This window comes from Mytilus californianus, unplaced genomic scaffold, assembly GCF_021869535.1.
Source record: "Mytilus californianus isolate M0D057914Y unplaced genomic scaffold, xbMytCali1.0.p SCAF_9, whole genome shotgun sequence".
In the NCBI taxonomy this organism is placed as follows: Eukaryota; Metazoa; Mollusca; class Bivalvia; order Mytilida; family Mytilidae; genus Mytilus; species Mytilus californianus.
In genome coordinates, this window is record NW_026262745.1 from 67,938,684 (window position 1) to 67,962,424 (window position 23,741).

The 23,741-nt window shown below is 30.8% G+C and overlaps 1 protein-coding gene across 1 annotated transcript; it reads right to left on the reverse strand.

Moving 5' to 3' along the window:
- Positions 1 to 12,165: 12,165 nt before the first annotated feature.
- On the reverse strand, positions 12,166 to 23,295 carry LOC127714688 (uncharacterized). Its single transcript, XM_052220755.1, has 6 exons — positions 23,151 to 23,295; positions 19,233 to 19,315; positions 18,796 to 18,904; positions 18,013 to 18,098; positions 15,611 to 15,700; positions 12,166 to 13,344 (listed from the first exon to the last, which is right to left on the reverse strand). Exons 1-6 carry the CDS (start codon positions 23,240 to 23,242, stop codon positions 12,725 to 12,727), a joined length of 1,080 nt encoding a protein of 359 aa, XP_052076715.1. The 5' UTR covers positions 23,243 to 23,295; the 3' UTR covers positions 12,166 to 12,724.
- Between the last annotated feature and the right edge of the window lie 446 nt (positions 23,296 to 23,741).

Genomic DNA, 23,741 nt, shown 5'->3' on the forward strand with positions numbered 1-23,741 from the left:
GTGATTATCTATGACTAGGATATTCAATAACGGTCAATCAACTCATGATGTCACCCGTCAAGTTTTTCGGAAGGATGAATTCATCTTTGATATACTTTGATGTGAATTGTCTATATCTAATAACTCTATGCACAAGTCTATATAATGGGATTTGCAAGCACTAACGGTAATATTAGACTTTACATGTAACAAAAATTGGAACATTCAGATATGCATTATCATCTTTATCTTTTTCTCAGATGTGACAATATAAAGGGGTGTGTTAATGATTCAAGTCCAGTTTATAACACAACGGATAATGTAGTTAAAAGTAAGTACACGTTAAGACCCAAACTATTGCAATTGAATCATTTCTTTCATATTCGTTAGTGATTTTATAATGAACATATTATACACATAAATGCATCAGACCACTTTTTGTTTCAACGGCTTAGCTTGTTTGGAATTCCGAACTTGAATTTTCCGTGCATGTCAGAGGTCACTAATATCATTTATGATTGTATCCATATCATTCCCATAATAGTTCGAACTCCATCCAGTCTGTGTGTGATTATGGCTTCGTCTGTACAGTCACTTTTCACTGCAAACACATCAATCAGAAACGTCCGCATTTGCTATGGCTTCTCGGGCAGCTTTCTCATCTATGCTTACCCTAAATGACAATTAGTTATAGTCTTGCTTTTGAGTTTTTACTGCAGATTATGTTTGTTACGTAGACTAAGTAATTAAATTCTGTTCGGAATATGTTGTTTCAAATAAGGAATTTCAAACTTCCTCTTAACCTAGTACTGTGTTGTAACAGCCTAACATTAGCATGATTAGACAAAACTATACAACCCAGTTGGACACATGATTATTGAGCAAAATGTAACAGCCTTGCAAACTTTTTAACAAATAATAAAAGAAGTTTAGAAAAAAAAAACATTATCATAGTATCAGTATAATTTATCCTTCTTTTTAAAGATACATGCATGATAACGTCACCAAAGACCACGGATAAAAATGAACACAGCGGTAAGTCCGCATGTTTTTCATTACATGACTGATATGAGTCAGAAATCAATCGCCCTTATCCAAGGAATATAAATACATATGTTAAACTATTTCTGGTTGATAAATCCCTGTGCAAAGTCTATACATGTTTAAAAATTGAGTTTATATAAGACCCTACAAATCAATAAAAAAATCATCTTTTTTTCGTATATGAATGTTAAAGTCAATCAAAGTCTTATAAATGTGCATGTATACGTGCAATTGCATAAGGTATATTGCTATCCACGGAGCCCAGTCAGTTATTGTTGCATAATCGTTTGGTGTTAACAAATCTCTATCTAATAATTCTATGACCAGTTTATTGTCAATGTTCTGCAAAATGGGATAAAATGTCATCAGTTGATTCTACAATTAATAACAAACTGTAGGCATGTATCATTATGCAAATTCTAACAGTGTGCAATAACCAGATATTTGAAATACTGAGCTTATCTACCGAGATCAAAGATCTAAATATTATAAAATGTTGAATACTATGCATCATTAACATCCTCGATTTACAGTTTTCGTTACAGTTAGAAGTTGTTACATTTGTGACAGTATTGTGTTCGTTATTAGTTAAGATTATCTTAGCTTTACTTACGAAAACTTTTCGTATTTTTTTGGGTCCTCAATGATCTTCAATTTCATATTACATTTGGCCTTCTTAACTTCTTTGATGAGTCGTCAGCAGAGGAAACGCACGTCTGGTGTACAGCCTTTAAATACTGGTATTTATGATGAGCTTTTTATTTATATTGTAGCATCCATCATGATGATATAGAATGCCGCTTATTTTCCATCGTCAAATCAAATGCATTTTCAGGGCGATGTTAATTTGATCTGAATATTTGTTCTAGATATAATTGTTTTGTGTGATGTTTAACGCGTAAGTTCACGAGACTACATTGCACAATACGACATGTCGGCCCACCAGTTTGTTTTGTTCACATCGTTGTCAATATAATGGAAATTATGCGACTGTCATACTATTATTCGGCATTTACTTTACTTTTAAAAAGTCATTAAGGTTTCAGATGAGGATTATTTAGAATATAAATTGCAAATATGAAATGTACAATAATATTTGAATTATTTATAATATAGATTCAACTCTACAACCAATCTCTATTTATTCCATTTGTGCTGCTGCTTTGACTTTTATGCTGGCTATTGGAATGATATTAATGGTGTACCATAGAAAACATGCTAGTAGTGAAAGGCAACGAAGAGATAACAGAGAACGAAACATCCAAAAGGTCATTCTACCAATCGAAAGATAAAATATATATTGTCATATCATGTACAATAGTCTGTATCCTCTGACCTAAGAGCCAAAAACAAAATTAAAAGAATATTAACGTCAATTAATACTGACTATTCAAACTTTGCAAAGATAGAACACATATGGCGGTCTTGTGACTCCTGTTTTGGTTGGTATTCAGTCGTTATTGATTCAATACCAACATGATAAATGATAGATAGTTATTTAATGTTCCTTTGATAAATCTTATAAATACTAAGATTCCAACTTATTTGGTTTTTACTCTCTTGGTCTCATACGTTCTGTATCTCTAATTACTTCGTTTTGTTCTGAATTGCTTTGAAGCGATCCTAAAAAATAGACGAAATTAACATAAGCTAAAACTGATTTGAAAATATAAAATGGGATGACACCTGCATTCTTATACCAGTTTTCCCAGACAGGCACATTATACTTTGAGGAATGAAAATAATAATTTTCATTCTTCTCTTGCAAGAACTAGCTATTACTGTAATAGATTCATGCCTTTCACTATAAGGCTTTAAATTAGCCGTCATCTAAGTATACCAAAACCACAAAATTTGTTTATATTTAGAGTTTGACTGGACAAGTTTTATTGGACTGATAAAATATTCAAACCTTTCAATTATGAGATAAGGAAACATAAAATAAGTTATTGTCAACACAGAAACAATGCTAGCAACCTAAAATATCATTTGTTTAATCACTTCACTTAGCAATATTATTATAATTGTCTCTTCCAAACCTTATATCTATTTATTTCGTATGACTTATAAAGGATATTTACATGTCTCGCGGTACTTAAATAAATGATGACTTATTGCCTACATACTTAAATATACTTTACATTTAGTAATTATCACTGTAAACATATATTTCCTTGTGTTTGTATTTATAAGTAGCATGCATTTTCCACAGTTGTTAGTATTCTATATATACCTTGTAAATGTTATAAAGAGAGAGAGGTCTTTTATAGACTGTGCCTGTTCCTCAATTTTTTTTTAAACTTACATAAGCATCAAGACATGTGACAAATGGCTAGCAAGATTTGGTAACCCTTCCGGAGCATATACGATCATTGCCAGGTTCTCCCAGACATTCTTTAGTGTTGTACCATGTCAGTTTGTTTTCGATTTATGAGTTTGAATTTCTCTTTGGTATCTTTTGTCTCTCTTTTACAATTGTATGAACTATATTGGAATATAACAGTTGAATCGTTCTTTTGAGCGTTAGGTCCATGATTGATAACTAACAACTGAACATAAATAGCACCAAAAGTAATTTTTCTAATTTATAATCAGAAGATTATGAATAATATAAATGCGACAACATTTTCCGAACATGATAAGATGAAAAATTGGTTTGAAATAAAATGTACTAGTATCTCGATAAAGTACTAAACATTATGCATGGGTGACATTTTATACAAAGTACTTTACAAATCTGTAAGTGATATAAGTGGAAATCGTTAATATGCTGCAGGCACCTGAACTGCGTCAATACAGTAAAAGATCTACTAGTATACAAGCCAGTATATTTGTAGACACTTTTCGGTGATTTATATAAGTATTATCATTGGAAAACTGGACATTTACGAGTAGTACAATAATGTACAGATATGTACATAAATATAAATACAGTCCAGTAGATATTATACCATTACCTTATGTAAATAGTAAATAAATAAATCAAAATTGTGAAAATATTTTAGTAAAAAATTAACATTAGAAAAAATATAGACTAATTAGAATAAAAGTAAGGAATAAACAGGATTTGAATAGTTGACAATCTTCATAGATACGTTCATTTTTTTTTTTTTTTTTTTTTGTATTATATATATTTTTTTTTAATATGAGTGTTTTTTGTTTGTTTGTTTGTAAAAATACTATGGAATTAGTATTACTGATATAAGTATTATCCTTATGCATATCATTAATAAAAAACTGATAGTTGCGGATATATTTTGCAAGTAGTCGTATATTACTTGATACATGTAAATCAAGGGGTCCACATTTGTACCTACACCAATAGACGTTTACTAGACCCTTATATAACTGGAATAAATTTTCATCATTAATTAATCAAGCAGTGACTTTTGCCCGTAAAAACATGTATGACACTCTATTACATGTATTACACTGCTGACTAAAAAGTGTACAACAAGAGAGACAACACAAATAGAAGAAGGCACAATGATTGTATCTGCCGATTTATCGGAGGAAGGTTATCAAAGAAACCCTTTTTATGTGATAAAGAGATAGTTTTCCTGTCATTTTTGCTGGCGTGGCTCCTTTTGGATATCATTTGATTTCCTCAGTTTGTGATTTGAATTTTCTTTCTATTGATTTATGAGGTTTGAGCATTGGCTAACTATTTTCGCCTTTAATTAATCCGATTATATATACATCTTGTTGTGCTGTACATTCGTTTTGCAAGATATGCAGATATAAAACTACAGCGAATGCACGTGAAGCAAGACATATTTAACATAATAGAGTGAATTTATAACCTCTAGGTTATTAAAATATTTGTTCTTGATTTTTATATTATAAATGCATCCATGAGACTTGAATTGGTAAACAGCTGGTGTCTCTAATCTAGTGAATCCATTTAACGCACTTGCATTTTAAATATAATAGAAGATGTTATATCTTCATCATAAATATAAAGGTTATTGTTATTATTGAGAAGGTGTGTTTGTGCTGTATTTCTGTCACGCAGTGTTCTCATTTTAGCGATATGTTTTTAACATTGCCATAAAAGCGGGAGATTTGGCTAGTCATAAAACCAGGTTTAACCCACCACTTTTCTTAAACTGTCCTGTACCAAGTAAGCATATTAAAGTTGATATCAAATAGTTCCTTTCTATGTATGTTGGCGTTTGTTTTTGTTGCATTGCAGTTTTCCTCTTATAGTTTATGTGTTTCCCTCGGTTTTAGTTTGCAATCCGGATTTTTTTTCTCTCAATCGATTAATAACTTTTGAACACCAGTATACTATTGTTGTCTTTATTCAAAAAATTTTGGAACGATGCTTTCAACATTTTAAATATGTAAATATAAAAATAAAAAGAAGTGGTTTGCTTGTGAATAATACAACTGAACGAAGCACTCATTTAAATCCTGACTTGCTTTCTAACTTACTGTACCATTTGTTGTGTTTTGTTGACGCCCGGCGAATATAATTGCCATACCTTACACCACGTTTCAAATATAGCAATCATGAGGTCATTGCTATATTCATCTTTAAACTAGATCATTAAAACTGGTTTCAGATTATGATTTACGAAAAATTAGTTCATACTCATATTTACAACATAGAAGTTTACTCAAATTCTTTAAACGTTCATATTAACTAAATATGAAATTTTATGACTAATCGAAACTCTCTTATTGATAGATTTACAAATAATCATCATATCCTTTATTGGATTTGTTGACATATCATGCAGATAAGATAGAACAAAAATTAAAATTACATGGTATTTTTTTCAATTTATTTGATATATGTGTTTACAGTTCTTGAATTGGCCTATCATAACACAACTCATGTTTATTAGAGTATCTCAAAAAAGTTTGTTGAATGTTCCTGCAATGTAGTATCAAAAACTATAATGCAGGAGCAATATATGAAATTTAGACCTATGTAAACACTGTTATGAAGTATTTAATCGAATGTATTACTACAATGTAATTACTCTACGCACTGGCTTGAAAATGTAAAAATGCATTTATGTAATCATTATTAAAGCATTTATGAAATCATCATTAAAGCATTTATGAAATCATTATTAAAGTTTATTTTCAGACTTCAACTATAAATTATTTTTAGTACGTTGTTCAACTATGTTAGTATATCTCCATTATCAATGGAGCATCTTTAGAAAAATCGAAAAAAGTATATGTACTGAATGATCTCAATTACGACAAATGTAACTTGGCAATGGTTTAACTCGAAAATAAATGCGTTTTTTGTTGTTGTTGTTGTTCTTGCAGAATATTTTGAATTCTACGCAGAGTAAACGTAGAATGTACACATGGTGCATGCGTGCAATAGCCGCTTTATTATTTTCCAGCCATTTACAGGTCATGGTTGTATTGCGCCCATTTCTTTGTTTGAATATGTTCGTATTTAAATGAAAATACCTGTCATATCCAACAAACACCTGGTCGATAAAATGATTACATACTGAATTACAGGAAGTGTGTGGGTAATGTTTTTTGAATATCCGTCGTTTGTAATTCCCATTCACATCAATAAAGAGTTCAAGTGCAGGATGCATTTCATTTGTATTGATGAAAATGTAATGAAGTACAAAAGTATGAAGGAGTTCAAACAATTGATAGACACTTATCAAATTATCAGTCAACTATTGTTCTCTCCATGAATCATTGTTGGATATTGTTTGTAGGATTAATGATTTTTAATAATGTCAACATTGCATATTCTAGAAACAAATTTTGTGAGCAATGTTCAAATATTTCTTACGGATAACCTTATACATTGATACGTGCACTTTAAGCATACAATTCACAGAGAGGAATAACATTATAATATAGCAATTTCTACGTGTGAAGTACTTGTAAATGTCAAAAAACAGTAGAAACAAAAGTTTGATAGTGATTCCTTTTTTCCCTGTGTAAACAATTTACTTATGCATGATATATAATTGCCGCTATTTTTTTTTTTTTTTATTTTTTTTTTTTTTTGGCATATACTTTACTTAATATATAATGCAATTTATTAAAAGCAAACTAAATATTATTGTTATATACATATACACATTCATGGATCTACAATCTGTCGATACCTGTATCTTGGCATTGCACAAGGTCATGTTTTTCTCTGACTGTTTATGACGTCTTTACACTAAATCCATTGGATGTTGGATGTGTACGGATTGATAATTTAGTCTTAGATGCATGATTTTTTTTATTTGTTGTAAATGTCGCCCTTTTTAATATTTTCTAATGAAAAAAGGTTTGCTAACCTGTTGAAGCGTCATCTTTTAAAACTCATGTTATAGTGTGAAGTGTAAGTGTACAGAGTATTGCATATATTAAAGAATAATAGTGAACTACAAATTACACACCTCAACCATATTAAAATATCAATAGGAGTATTCAACCTGAATTAAATAACTACAATAAATCAAGCGACAGTAATCATGTGTGGAAGATATTTTACAATCAATCCTCATTTGTGTTCCGATTCGTTTAAATGTGTTAGCAGAATCATATTATTACTTCGAGTGGCTATGAAACAAAATCCGGAAAAAAGTATCTTGAACCTTGTGAGTTATTTGAAACTGTCCATAAATTGAGGCAGCAAAAATGGCCACACTGTTTGTAAAATTGTAATGATTCTTCTATGTAAACGCTGCTGAATTCATATTATATTCGTTTTGATTGAGGGTTTCAATACTGGATGATTACTAAGTTAAGATTTTGAAAAACAAATTAAAAGCAAAAATGCTGAAATCGGTTGCGTATGTTGTACGTATACTTTTTATAAATCACGACTTTCAGACTTATGATTCTTATCCGATTTTTTTCATCGTACGATACCCGAGTTTTCTAAGTACAATCATGCTGACATTAGTTGAACCACTTTGAAAATTCTGGACGTTTATCAACGTGAACAATATTAAGGACACATCCGATTTTTTTTTTTGTTGGCATAGATTGCCTCCAAACTAATAAAACGATACAAAAAAGCAATACATGTGACCTTAAGCCAAAGATAATGCATTTTAATTTGTACTTCAGAACTTTGTGTCATTTGTAAGTTGTTTTTTTTTAATTTGTGTTCAGTAATGGCCTGTTAATTCAAACAGGATCCAAGTAAAAGTTGTTCCCATAGTCTTGCATTAATCGTTCACGTATATATAGTAAGGTCATATTCCTTCTTTATGTGCCTGCTCCTAGTTGGGAGTCTGTATTTCCGCATTTGTTTTCCATATATTATCGTCGTATATGGTTGAGATTTTTATCTATAACGGAACCAACTTTATTAAATATTGTTTATCCTCTGTGTTGCACAAGGTAACAATATTGGAAAATTAAAAACCGAATACAAAAGTTGCAAAGCTGATGAAACCATCAATTCAAAAGTCAAATTTAGTTTTTAATGGTTTTTTCTTCAAATGAGCAACACGCACCATTATAACGTACCCTTTCAAAGCACCTTCGTTGATTTTCGGCTGATAGTAAGGTTTTATAAGTCTGTCGTTAGTTTTATATGTGTTGTTTTGCGATATTTTTGCGTTTTTAAATGACCCCTTACTATATGGAACCGATAATAGATTGACATTGATATTTTATTATTTTTGAAAGTATGGAAACATATATTTGGCATATTAACTTGAAATCAACACGGTATAGGAAAATACAACAAAGAATTCGATGAACCTACATCTTGTATGCAAATATTGCTGTAACAGCAATTGTACAATAAACTCATCGTAGATACCAGGATTGAAATTTTATATTTGCGCCAGACGCGCGTTTCGTCTACAAAAGACTCATCAGTGACGCTCGAATCAAACAAATGTTAAAAAGGCCAAATAAAGTACGAAGTTGAAGAGCATTCAGTACCAAACACACCCACACAGAAAAGGTTTACGCATGTAAAAGCATGTGACAAAAACCAATAAACACAAGTAAAAGACTTAAAGCAATCAGTATTCAAAACCAAAAACTTTTTTATATGATCTGAATTGTATTGTTATTTTGAATGAAAAGTGCAGTATACATCAAGAAATGTATATCCTGAAAAAATACATTAGATTTGTTAGAGAATAACTTGGATTCGGAACTTTATACATGTTCTACGTTACATGTATACATGCTTGTCCCTAAATTTGTAAAGTCAGTGATTCTAGTTAGTGTTTTTTGGCAATTTGGTCGTAAGGAGAGTAAAAAATTATTCGAAAGGTGAAGAAATTTGATTGTTTAAGGATGTCACACTCAATAATAGAATGATGATATGCAGATATTAAAAGTTCATAATGGGAAAGCTGAACTCATCCAAGCGGCGTAATTTTTCTATCAGTGGTCAATGTTTAGATGGTAGTCAAGATATGATGCAGATATAACGGTAAATGTGGTATCATTTAGTTCAAGGTTGCTACTATTTTAGCATATTATCTGTAAACATGGTAAATAGAACTCGAATATACATGATAAAATAGAAATAAACATTTTAAAAAGGAAAAACACAACATTTAACTGTGACGACACTTAAACTGTGAATCCACTTACATCAAAGACTGAACCAGCATATCAATATCATATTGGGAAACTTGTACAATGGTTTTTGCTGCGACACAACCACCTTTTGACCAAAATTTGCATCACGATTAACCATCAACTGACGACTCTTACACATGAAATTGTGTACCATTAAGTCAATGTTTCCATGGGATGTAGCAGTTTATGTTAACAGGCCACCTGATATATTTGTTACCTGATATACCACAACCAAGATGGATGTATGGGTTGTCACCTCCGCTGCACGCATATTATTTGAAATGTTAATTTGACTAACCCGTACAGCCTGCAAGTTCTCCAGTTGCGTGAACAACAGCGAGGTTATCATGCATACTGTATAATTATGTACTTTTGTGGCGGTGTATTAATTTTCACGAACTCTATGGTGTGTATATCTGTATATTTTCGCAAAAATAAATACACGCCATTACAAATGCAGCTTACCTGCAATTCAAATATATTGGATAAATATCACTGGAATTGATAACTGAATATGTTTGTTCACATTGTCTACGCTAAACTGGGTCACTGTTAAAACACACCATTGATCCATACAGATTTGAGTGTGAACGCTGAAATGTCTCGACTGCTTTACTGACCATTGATTTAATGTTGAACGTTTAAAAGATAAATGTTTTATGAGGGAGTTTAGTTTGGCCATAAACTACGATTCACACGCACCAAACATTTTAACTTGGTAACATAATGATCTGCATACAATGTATGAAGGATCCAGGTCTTCCACCTTCTGAAAAAGATTCCCAAATCCGCCGCCGCCTGATAGTAATCACTATGTTTTGCATCCTGCGACTCCCGTCGAAGGCGAGAGAAATACCAATTCACGATAAAAGGTCATAAATAAATGCCCTAGTCAAATATTAAAGATTTGTTGTGTAAGTTACAACTTACTTCGATAATGACCACGATCGAGAAGACAACAATTTTGATGAATTGATAATCTTTGTTTGTTCTTCATATAATTGATAAACAAATATATACAAAGTAAAGCATGCTAATGAGCATTTTAGTACATTGATATAAGTCATATGTATGCTTTGGTATTTTCGAACATACCGCAACATTGAAAACATGCAAAATTATTGGCAATTCTAAATTCGTGAAAATAAGTACTCGCAAAAAAAAAAAACCCAACAAATACAATAGTATTAATTAGTAATACACTGTACTAGTTTCCTTCCTTATATTTTGCGCGAGTTTGGTGTTGTCAATTAATTTGATTGTATATAATTTCGCGATATTTTTGAAAATATCAAAACAAACATCAATGAATTAAATTATTCAAATATAGAAATAAGAAGAATTGGCCTAATTTTGTCAATTAGACAACTCTCAGCTAGAGACATAAGAATTAATCAAATATAGGTCACCGAACGACATTCAACTATGAGACAAACCTTAACCGAATTGCAAGCTATTAAACATGTTAAAGGCCCCACAATGACAACTGTTAAATATTTCAAAATGAGGGAAACTACAGGTTTATTTATGTACATAACAAAAAAACGAAATTCAAATATGATATACAGCAACAAACGACAACCAATGATTTACAGGATCCTGATAATTTCTTGGGACAGACACATACATAATATATCTGGGTTAAATATTCTCCCCTTAAACATAAACATTAAACATAAACAGTGGTGCAACAGAACAACACAGGAACAGTCTGTACAAAACAATAAATAAAAAAACCCAACTATTATTAGCATATACAAACTACAAGTTCCTGACATTGAACCAGCACATACAGAAAAAGACGGGGTTGGACATTTTGCAGCGCCAAAACCACGCCTGACCTGGAACAGCACAAGCAAATCCATCAAACGTAATATTTTTATAAGGGAGTTTAGTTTGGCAATAAACTGTGATTTATAATAATACAGGAACACTTCTGATAATTCCTTCAAGTCGCCCACTGTCGAAATGTACACAAATGATGTCAAGGAGAACAGTAAGAGATTTAATCATCTCATCACTTTTCCAAAAGGTAGATCTAGCACATTTACCTTTTTCATAACAGAATACGACTTTATATGAGTAGCAGCTGATTATCAAAGTAAAACCATACAAAGGAAAGTAATAACTAAATCTTCAAAACATTAGTTAGAAATACTATCGGATTTTAAGATAACAATAACGGTCCAATTTTCTGTTAAGATGCTAGTTTTGCAATTAAGCTGTCATATTTGGCTTACATCATGCTATATTACCCTTTTTGTGTTTGGATTACAGGCGCTATTTTAAAAGAATCACAGTTCAATAGAGGTACACATGATTGTACAGAAGTAAATTCCTGTGATATAACATCAATGTTTGGTCTTTGACTTTACCTTCAATTGCATTTGCATGTATCTATTTTCACATAAAATATACCTACCGCGAAATTCGTGGAATAAAATAAACCACAAAAACTAGTACATACATAGTATATTGTAAATTTCAAGATTATTCACATTTTTTTTACTGTACAAAAAACAAAGTTAACTCATACAAGTACAACACATACATAAAAGGTTTTTAATTAGATATAAATATTTAAAATGATGTCTTTAGAAAGGCAAACACCCCCATAGTTTCAGTTAGAAGGCGTTTCACAACAGCACATTTACGAACTAATATCAACACACATAGTTTTACGTCAGCCAAAAACTATATGCATTATTCAATGAAATGATATATCGCGTTAATATGAACTAAAATTATCAATAGAAAATAAACAAATTTTCATAATTCGTACTACATATTGTTATAGTTAAATTAGCAAGATGAAAATGTGCTCGATGGTAACAATGGTAAATAAAAGCCGTAAAAACGGTGTCAAAATGTTATATACTTATTTCACAAAATATAGCAGTAAATAGGCATACCAAAAAATGTCAAGAATCGATCTGACATCGTATGTATTTTATGATATACACCATATATAGTTATTATGCAGTTGTTATGCCTTTGAATTTTAAAGGTTGTTTATCTTACGGAATACTAAATACCATTACCCCTTCTTTCTTAATTTTTATCGTTTTTATTTTTCTTAAATCTAATGTGTATGTCAACTTCGCGCATTGTTATTGATACGTACAATTAAAATCGACCTTCGTTTGCTTTATGTTTACTACAAAGTTTTTACATGTCGTTTACTATTTTCCTTGATATTTGGATCATTTTTGTTTTGTATTGGTCCATCTACGAGCTGTAGATACTGTGCGCTATGACATCTAGAATATAACCTTATTTTTTCTTCTCTATTACATTTAAGTGATTGATAAAGATTAGCGTACGCCCTGTTTTCTTTAGAGGAATGTTTATATTCATCAGATTCACTATGACTGTCTTCCGACTGCTGCAGTGTAGATTGTAACGGCTGATAAGGATTTAGATAACCATCATTCGGTAACCTAATACCATCGGATGATTCGCTAGAATTGTCATTATCTCTTAAATCTCCTTGTTCTAAAGATGATATTATGGAGAAATCAGACATCTTTCGCTCGTCAATTTCTTCGTATTCATGGCCTGTTTCTTTTTCTGCTGAAATGTTTTGACTTATTTCGAGGTCAACGTCTATGTCAGCTTGACGGTTATTACCATCTGTATGTTGGTTTTCAAAATGTTGATTAACGTTTGCTTTTTGAGATTTTTTGTAAACACACAGGCATACGATACTGAAACTGAGAATAAGAAAAGTGCTGACTCCACATAAGGAATAAATGAAAATTTCTGTATTTATTAAACCTACAAGAGAATAATAAATTGCTTAAACAACTAAACAAATGCACGTGATATAAAACACATATATAAGAATTAAACTAAGAAATAGTCATACATATATTCAAACTGTTTTCTTGTATTTGTTTTGTATATTGTGTGATAAGAGCTTTCCCAAAGTATGGATTGAATAAAACATAAAACGTAGCATATATATATATATATATATGTGTCATGTTTTGTTTCTTGGTTCAATGGTATTGCCACAGGAAATACGGGTTTCATATCTTGTTAAATGGGACATGTTAGATACACGTTACGTTGAAAGTTTGTTTTTGATAAAAGTGATATATTGGCCACTGAACGTAAAAGTCACCATATATTTACGATTAATCTTTAATTTTAGATTAAGAAAAGAAAAACAACATGACCATTTTGTACGTTGTGAAAGTGGAGGGAAATTAAGGGTGTTAATGGAGATAGTAAAGCCATTGTTTGACCTCTTTAATTCTAAAATAAGAAATATTTAAAATTTACCACATGCTATCTTCAGAACAATAGCTTTATGTATTGTATGCCATGTTGGTATTATGTCTTCACACATTAAAATTCAGTGCAAACCTCAAATGACACTCTTTATAAAACATTAATATTTACATTTAAGTATGAGCAAAACATATTCGCAACCAATACAACAAATATAATTCTATGATATGTTGAAGTGTTTAATGGGGAAGGTTTTGGCTTATGTATCATGTATATACTTTTTACCAATTTAATGTGTTCAATTTGCATTTTTGATAAAAAACAAAAGGTCAATTTCGCATATGGTAAATTGAACGTCACCGACATTATCACACACTTATAACCAGTACTTCGGTACTGATATAAAAATACGGATATTGATTTATTGATATTTGCTCTTTTGGGTAGTATTTTAAATTATTGAATGTATCTCCATCATGCCAAGTTCTGATTTTCTCAGGTTTTGCCTCCTTTTTTTTTTTTGTTTGTTAATTTTTGATTTTCAAATTTTGTCACATCGTGCATCACTGACGAAACACCACTTGTCGAAATGTGCATCTGGTGCAGAATAATTGGTACCGTAAGTGTTATTTAACATCAATTTGACATAATAACAAGATCAAAAATAGTTCTTATTTCATCAAGCGTCCGGAGTATGTCTAAATGATCCTTTTCAACCACATTTACATAAAAAACTACTATTTTTTTTTCTATATTAGGAATTTTGTGGACCATATCATCCGTTTAGTATTTCAATGGACTAATTTTGTATAGGTTTGCACAACTATTTGAATGCTTACTTGAAACGCATTCTGAAAAAAAGTCTCTCAATTAAGCAAATGTATCAGTAACGGATGAGCATGTTTTGCACAATGAAATGTAATTTCTATTCTAAATAACATAATCATGTTTTTACAACTTTAATTTTACTACAATGTCGATAGCATCTTACATTTTGTCCCCTGAACTTTTACAAACAAAGTTTGTATCTTTTTATTATTTCTTTTGATTTGAATTAGTTTGGGTGTCTTTACATTTTGCCATACTCTATTATATAACACCTGGTATATAATAACACCAAGAATTGAAGAATGTTTGATTTGAGCATCTGTTAAAACTTCGACAAGTCCAAAAACAGATCACTACAGATTAACATAAATATGTAACATATTCATTTGATTCATATGTTTTTAAAGACACAAATAAAATGTTTTTTTAGTATAACAGTGAACAAAAATAAATACGTTAATTATACAATACAAAAGGATCAAAACAAAAACATTTGTCTCCGAAAGTGTTTTGAAAATATTGCAAAGTCCAGGTAATGTAACACATTAGCCAGTCTCCGCAATGCATTTAAAAAGATTACACGTTCAAGTTAATGGAACACATAGACCAGTTAAATACGTTATAACTAAAACATACTGATGAAATGAATTTCAACTATGCTTGACCGTACAGCGAACGCTGTGCGCTGATAAATTTGTGCGTTTTAAATATTCATAGATATCAATAATTTGTTATTGATAACTAGTAATTGATTTCACCAATCCAAATAAGTATTTAGCTATTTTTGAATATTGATCTTTAATTGTTAAATTTAATTTCCATACACTCAGTTGGACCAACCGCAACTGACCAATACAAGATTCCTACATACAGACTTTTTGCAAGCAGAAGATATTGAAATATAAACATACATGAGGCTATGAATTAGCTTTTTTTGATGGAACAAATAAAACATTTCGATAAAAAATTGAAAATTCACCTAAACCTTCTTCTTTCCGCGGAGATATTATCAACCAAGATGTAAGAGGTAATGCTTCTGTTGTGACTACAGGTGCTGTTTGACTGCTTCCTGAAATGCAATAAAAACACAGTGTAACTACACATAATCATACCAAACAAATACTCTATAGTGAGCACAACAGATATATTATGCGTTTGTTTTACATTTGATTGATTAAGCGCATTGAAATGAGCAAAACTAGATTATAAGAACCCGAGTGTATTAACAGTTACGTAGTGAGTGCTTCGATATAGAAATAATTCATATCCTCCAATTCCTTTGTCATAGTTAATTCCACGCGAATCAAGTTACACTTTTTCAGTCATCTTTTGTCATTTAGCTCCTTTTCAAAGCTTTTAAATGTAGCTATACATCTCTGGCTTTCAAATGTCCAAGTTATTATAAAACCAGGAGAGCGACGTATAGAAATCGAAATTGATCAAGTGTTAGTTCATTGAAGAAATCAAATAATAACTAACTTTTGTCTGAACGTCATCTGAACTTGAACTGACGCTGATGCATACAATTCCTTACTATAAATAGATAATTTGTGAGAATCACAAACCTAAATTGTATGTGAAAAATCGGAAACATTGTAAATAACAATAGCATTGATTATTGGTCGAATATCGGTTATAATTTTCATTATATACTTGTATAAAAGCCAATTCGATAAACAATGAGATTGATTTATATATTTATCGTAAATGAATAAAACACTTTCATAAAACTTTCTTTATTAACATGTAAAGTGATTTTAGTCTTTAATTAGTGTGTTATTGGCTTTGAATTAGCTGTCAATAAAGGCTAGTACTCTCAGATCTGTACTTCATGTCGTTTCTGTAGGGATGTATAAATACCCTGCCACTTCAACTCTTTGTTTTTGTTATGTATACTTCTGCTTTGTATCCATCTGATGAGTTACGCCTTTTTCAACTGATTTTTTTAATCTGTTCTTATGTTGTACTGTTACACCAGTGTCCCAGGTAAGGAGGAGAGTTGTCGCCTTCAAACTAGTTTATCCCCGCCACATTATTTATTTGCATGTCTAAAGTCAGGAACATGTAATTCAGTGGTTGTCGCATGTTACTGTAGTTCATATTCGTTTTTCTTTAATTATTTTGTGCATATACAAGGCCGTTTGTTTTCCTAGTTAAATTGTCTTACATTTGTCATTTTGGGGCCTTTTATAGCTGATTAACACGTTTGCTCATTTTACACCACTTGCATTAGTGTTTTTTTCACAATTTTGCATTTTACAATTTCTTTCTGTTTTATTTTTTTTTTTATTCATGCTATTGGAATAACCGACTTTAAAACATGAAAGTACCACAATGACAAATTGTCATATCCGCATTCCAATATCAATCATTTGATAAATTTGAATGCAAATGACCTCGTTGCCTTATTATCAAATTTCTAACAAGTCCAGAAAATTGCCTTTGATTTTCTTCAATGCAAATTTTTTTTGAGGTTTTGATGACGCAGCGGTACGACAAAAGATTATCATCACATTGATTATTTACATACTAGCATAATACAATTTTCAAGTCATATTTTTAGTACGTGCAATAAAGAGATCTCAGATATCTTTTATACCCTGCGTTAATGTGTTAATCCAAAATACAGTTCATATCACATTTGTTTTTGTTTAAAGGTCACGTTTCGTTTTGAAATCAAACAAATTGTAGATGTGCAATGTCATAACAAATAATGTTTCAACACATTATTAAAATATTCAGCAGTGTCTGATCAGTATCGACAACAGATAAAGTTCATATGTTCCCAATAACTCGACATGTGACCTATACCTTATTTTTTACTAATTACAAAAATTACCCAATGGTTTCAACATTTGTACAGTGCATGATAATCTTATGTACCTACTTCAATGATACTTTGTGAAAAACAAAATGCAAGTACTAGTTACAGGTAAGTGATTGAAGGAGTAAAATATATCACAAATGTGTAAGGACCTGAACATGTTGAAGAATAGAAACAAAAGATTCAATAGGAAAGTTGAAATTATTCTGAGTAGTTCTAAAATTTCGTTAAACGGAATGTTTGGAAGTTTAAGAAAAACAAACGAAAGATAAATTTTAAAGGGTCTCTTCACACAAGGAACGAAATTTCTGACGATAAGTGTTCATCCTTGTAGTAATATATGTTAAGTTAACCCAAGATATTATAATTTGCAATTTATAATTTTCTGAATGCTGACTATTCTTGTTTCTTTGTAGATTGGACTCAAATACACAAGGTACCCCCGGCGCATTATTAACGCAAAGAAAAGTTAAAACAAAACCTGAAGACAATCGAAGATTGGTGCTAATAAAGCTCGTTGAATGGGCTCCATATAGAAACACTTTTACTAAAATCACCTTGTTTTCTAGAAATTGTTGTTTCCAACCTCTCGGATGTGCTTGGGTTGTCCCTCAAATCTGTACATCCATCAACGTTGTGGCATCTGTGGACAATTCAAATTAACATTTGAAACGTAAGAAATGACATGAGACATTTTAGTGTTAGATGTTTCCGTTGCTTCGAGTAACATGAATAAGAACAATACGTATGCATATTCAATATTGACAAACTGCAAGGCATAATGTAGATAAAAGGAATAAATAGTAAAATTAACCACATTCTTTAATGTTTCTTATTTCCCATTTACCTCTTAAACCTTCCATAAATGGTAATTTAATATCATTAGTTAATTACATTTTAGGCTACAAATTCACCATACACATTATTTACGGAACAGAAGTAATGAATTTGAATATGACTTGGCCGGTGATTGTGAATATTCATAGTGTACGTGTTGTCATCATATGCTTGTTTCTTCTAAGATATTCTTGGACTGGAAAACTTATCATTCTTATGATATGCAATTAAATCACAATACGTGTGTGCAAATGTCGAGATCAGTTTGGGAAACAACTCATCATATATACCATGATTGACTTCAAGGCGTGTGTTTCGTCTACAAAAGACACGTCAGTGACGCAGTTGAAGAACGCTGATAACCCAAAATTCCTTAAGATTTTCCAAATACAGCTAAGGTAATCTATTCCTGGGGTAGATAATCCTTAGTAATTCCAAAAATTTAAAGTTTTGTAAATAGTTTTTATTTGAATATAATATTATAAATTATGTTTTGTAAATACCGTTGACTTCCTTTGCATCGACACACACTTGCACATCGATATCCGTATGTCGGACTTGGACAAGGATAACACATTCCTCCTTGCTGAGAAATAAACCCGGTATTACATGCTGCAATGGAAAGATAAAAAAAAGTATAATTTATACGTTTGTAGTTTATAACAAAATGGCAGCAAGTCCTAGTATGGACAGTAGAAGCTAAGTAGACATTGCTTTGATATCGGTGTATTTTATGAACACACACACAAGAGAGAAAAAAACAAATAAGGTATTTGAAACAAAAATATATATATATATATTACATAACATTTTGAATTATTAAATACACATTAACAGTACTGCAACCATCGATAATACTGAAGAAATAACTGATAGAATGTGATTAGTACGTGGAACTGTAAAATCCATGTAAGATAAATAACAGGGCAAACAGCTTTACCTTTGCAAACCCCTTCTACTTTCTCAAAATTATCACAGCAAAATGTTGCATGGAAGTAGATTAGTTTTCCACCAGATAAAGCGCTGCAATTTAAACAAAAGTGACAGTTTTAATGACAATGGTGGTCCTGATATATTTTTAAAACACAGTAAATAATTTTGAAAGAAAACCCAACTTTATAATTGGTTTTTTTTTTAATTCAAATCAGTTTTTGGGCATACTTCTTATGCAAAATGAACATATATTGTATGTTATAACTTCTCAATTATTGAATTTTTATTCAAGCATCTTCACAGGGAATTATGTGGCTAAATTGTATACTGATTATACCTTGACATATCTGTACAACTGTCGTTGTCATGTCGTTTTTTTATTAAAGGATAGAAATCGTTCTTTTCTCGCTAAAACTTAAAACTTTGTTCGAATATACTTTAGAACATAAACCTCTATCATGCGTTCTTCAGATCTGAAATCGAAGTCACCTTCTCAATAAAATAGTTGATAATATACTGTTAAATTTAGTTAAATTTAGAGATTAAAAACCGAAAACTAAATAATGCTACATAAAATGTGTTTGTATACAGCAGACAACTAAATACATGTAATAGTCACATATCTTGGGTTAGGCATATTAAGAATGAAGCTATGTTAAACATTTTTGCGAGTGCTCAGCCGTTTCCTAACCTGAGACATTGTTACAGAGTTGGTTCATGTGAAAAATGAAGACAACACGTTTAAAAATGTCATGCGTCCGAATCGCTTTTCTGGATTTACCTTCATCAGGAACGCTTAAAGCCGAATATTTAAAAGCTGAGGTAGTTCAAGGACCGAAACAGTTGAAAAGCTATATGACAAAAAATACACCTAAAAATAACCAATATAAAAAGAAGATGTGGTTTGATTGCTAATGAGACAAATTTCAACAAGAGACCAAATGACACAAAACTTAAAAACCATAGATCACCATACGGCCTTTAACAATAACAAAAGCACAGCGGCGTAGTCAGCTTTAAAGGCTCCAAAATGACAAATGTAAAACAAGTCAAACAAGAAAACTAACGGCCTAATTTATGTAAAAAATAAATACCACAAACCTCTATCGGGCGCGTTCTTCAGATCAGAAATATGCCTTCACTTTTAATACACCGAACCTAAATTATTTATGCGTATATTCTTAGTATGCCTTACCCAAGGCATTATTCAGCAACAGATATATATGTAACTATATATAATCATCATAATCAGCCACTAGGAAATTAATGCCAATTCAACGTGCAGTTATCTTTTAATTTGAAACATCTAAGGTCAACTTTGCCTGAGGGAGTTGAAACCTAAGTTTCTTTATAATTCAAAATTTATTCACGGACAATTTTAGAAGGCTTGTTATAAATCATGTCAGTACCGAAGTACATGATTTGACTGGAGTAGAGGTTTAGTTTAAAAAAAAAAATAGATGTGTGATGTGTTTCAGGTCAAAGTCAAATAAAAACTCATAAAAACATTTTTTTTTGCCGATTCAAAATTTCAACTAGTACACATCCTAACAAATGTAATGGAAGTCTTCACAAACAGTTATAGAAAATCAGGATGTGTGGCAATGCCAAAACAGTAGAAAGGTATTTTATGAATCATACTATCAAAAAAAACAACAAACAAAAAACAACTAGATAAGGAGTTGAAGACAATTTAGCGCATTAGTACTCTATCGGTAGCAGTATCTAACTGGTGTCAGAAGGTAAAAAAAAACTTGGTAAAGTTGGTGATCAAAGTGTTCATAATTACTACTTAAAACGACCAAAGCTATTCAGCAATGACAAGGATTTTCAATATTTGTATAATGCATACCATACGTTGGAAATTCTGGAATGAATAAACACGATTTAAAAATACATGTACGCTGCTTATTGTATTATTGAATGTTTATACTAAACAAATCAATATTACTATGGTTTTCAAATCCAAAGTTCATCTTGTTTTTTTAAGCTTGAATTATTTTGGGAATTTCCTTTGGCAAATACTGGTATTTTGCAACAGCCGGGTATATACTCGGGTATAAAAATGGATGTTAAGTTTTACGATCTGGTAATTCATGTATGCGGGGTTACGAAATTGATTCTCATTTACACATATACTCAATAATTTCTAATGCCAAAAAAATCAAATCACTAAAAATTACAAAAAATGTGGATAATTTTTCAAAACTAAGAACACAATCTGGATGCATCATAATTGAATAAAAAAAACAGTTTATAAAACATTTATCTTTACCGACAAATGCTTAATGTGTGTACTGTTTAAAACGTGTAAAACATTTGAAAAATATTACACGAATCAATGATGAATTTGGGCACAATAGGTTTGTTTCGCATTTTTTTTTTATTTATTCAGCAACAAATATAAAAATGTACATATATATAATCCCCATAATCAATCAGCCACCAGGAAATTATTGCCAATATAACGTGCAGTTATCGTTTAATTTGAAACAAAACGGAAATCAGAAACAATATATAATAGATTCATATCCGATTGAACAGATCGTACAAAGCAGAGCAATATCACTTAAATTTGGGCAGTGCCGTGATAAATATTCATAACATTGCAGTTTTAAATGTTTTGTAAATCATCAAATTAAATGACACCTTTCTATTCTTTGTATCAGCTTTCTTTAAAATTCAATTTCTCATAAACCTTTTGATCTTTTAAATTCACCATTGGTGCAGAGGTAACCATTGTTTGTATACTAATTATATATGGGCTTGATAATTAAAAAAAAAAACAGGGTAAACATAAAACGATATATGGTCTTATTGAACGACTTATCAGTTTTAACGTTTTAACATAGATCCGCTTCAACTCATGCACTGTTCTTCAGATGTGCTCGTTGAAAAATGTTAAGATCTAAGCATATTTATCTCCATGCTTTAAAGCTTTCTGGATTATTGCGCCATTTAAATTAAATTGACAATTTGATTTTTAAAATGTCACCGCTCGTCCTACGGGAATTTACGTGTGTTGATATCATAAAATGACTTCTTGCTCTTGTTCTGTAATCATAATTTATATAGAATAAAATTCAAAGTATCCCTGCCTCTCCACAACTTTCAACATAAAAGTCCAAAGAAAATGTCTTTAATTCTGAATAATTGTAAAGTTGAATAAAAAATTATTAACTAAAGGTTTTTGTTAATTAAACATCATCAAATACCACTAATGATGTATGACTATTTACGACTGAATAAGGAATCAATCGATGATAAGTGGTCCGTGTATTGCAGCAACATGACTTATTTAATTATATTAACTGTACAGACGGTCAACAATATATGTTTTGTTGAATAAAGCATTGTCTGGATTTGACCATTGTCCGTCGCATGCTCACTCTTTGAACAGGCTATCAACGCTACTGGCCGTCTTTGGCATTTGCAAAAATATCAGTTCGTCTATTTGTGTTTAAAAATGTAAATCACTTTTCTACAAGTTAAATTTAATATTTACAACAAAATCATGGTATACACACTTATGTTTGCATCCTTTTTTAAACTCCTTTTTTGTTTACCATATTGTTATTTTGAATTATACCTACACTTAACATGTAGTTAACAACGACATTGGTCATGTCTATAGTGTTATGACATGGATATACAGCAGGTACGTGGATATTGTAAAAGTTTAAATGCCAAACATAAATACTTTACCTCTCTAGGATGTGCAATGGCTTAAATGTAGAATTATAATTACTTTTTAGACCAAAGATCAAATCCATTTTAGCATAAAACAAAATAAAATGATAAATTGATACAACCAGAAAACAAAACATAAAACAATCTGTACGAAAATTAATGAAAAAGCATTTCCAAAAACATTTTAAATTTCCTATCATGTGACTTGTATCTACTGTTTTAAACATGTACTTACCTTTGAACAGCATTACACGTACCAGTGGTAGAAGCAAATGCAGTGCTATGGTTCATCAACAGAAAGAAACATACAATGTATGTCAAACCCATAGTCGATCAGTAACAAGGATGATATTGTCAATACTGAACACCGTATCAATCTAATGATCATAGAAAACGGAAATTACAAATAGCATTATACATTTAAACATTTGTATCTGATTTATTATAGCATCATAAGCAGAACGATATAAAATTGATTCGGGCACCGTCAAATTTTTGATACAAAATAACAGTTTCTAAACGGTTTGATAATCGATAAAAAATTTAAATACATTTCGTTTAGTCAGCTTCGTTATTATCACCTGACGACTCTTTCCGTCAAAGGACTTAAAAAACCAATAAATAGAAATGATTAGATATGAAAAAAAATCATTTGATAATGTAATTGAAGTTTTGTTTACCGATACAAATGTGCAACATTACAAAAATTAGCAACATTGACAGGTATGATGATTATGATATACACACTGAGAATACCAAGAAAACGATTATTTTAATTCTTAACAGTTTTCCTGTATCGAGTTTTTGCAAAGATTTAAAATAGTAT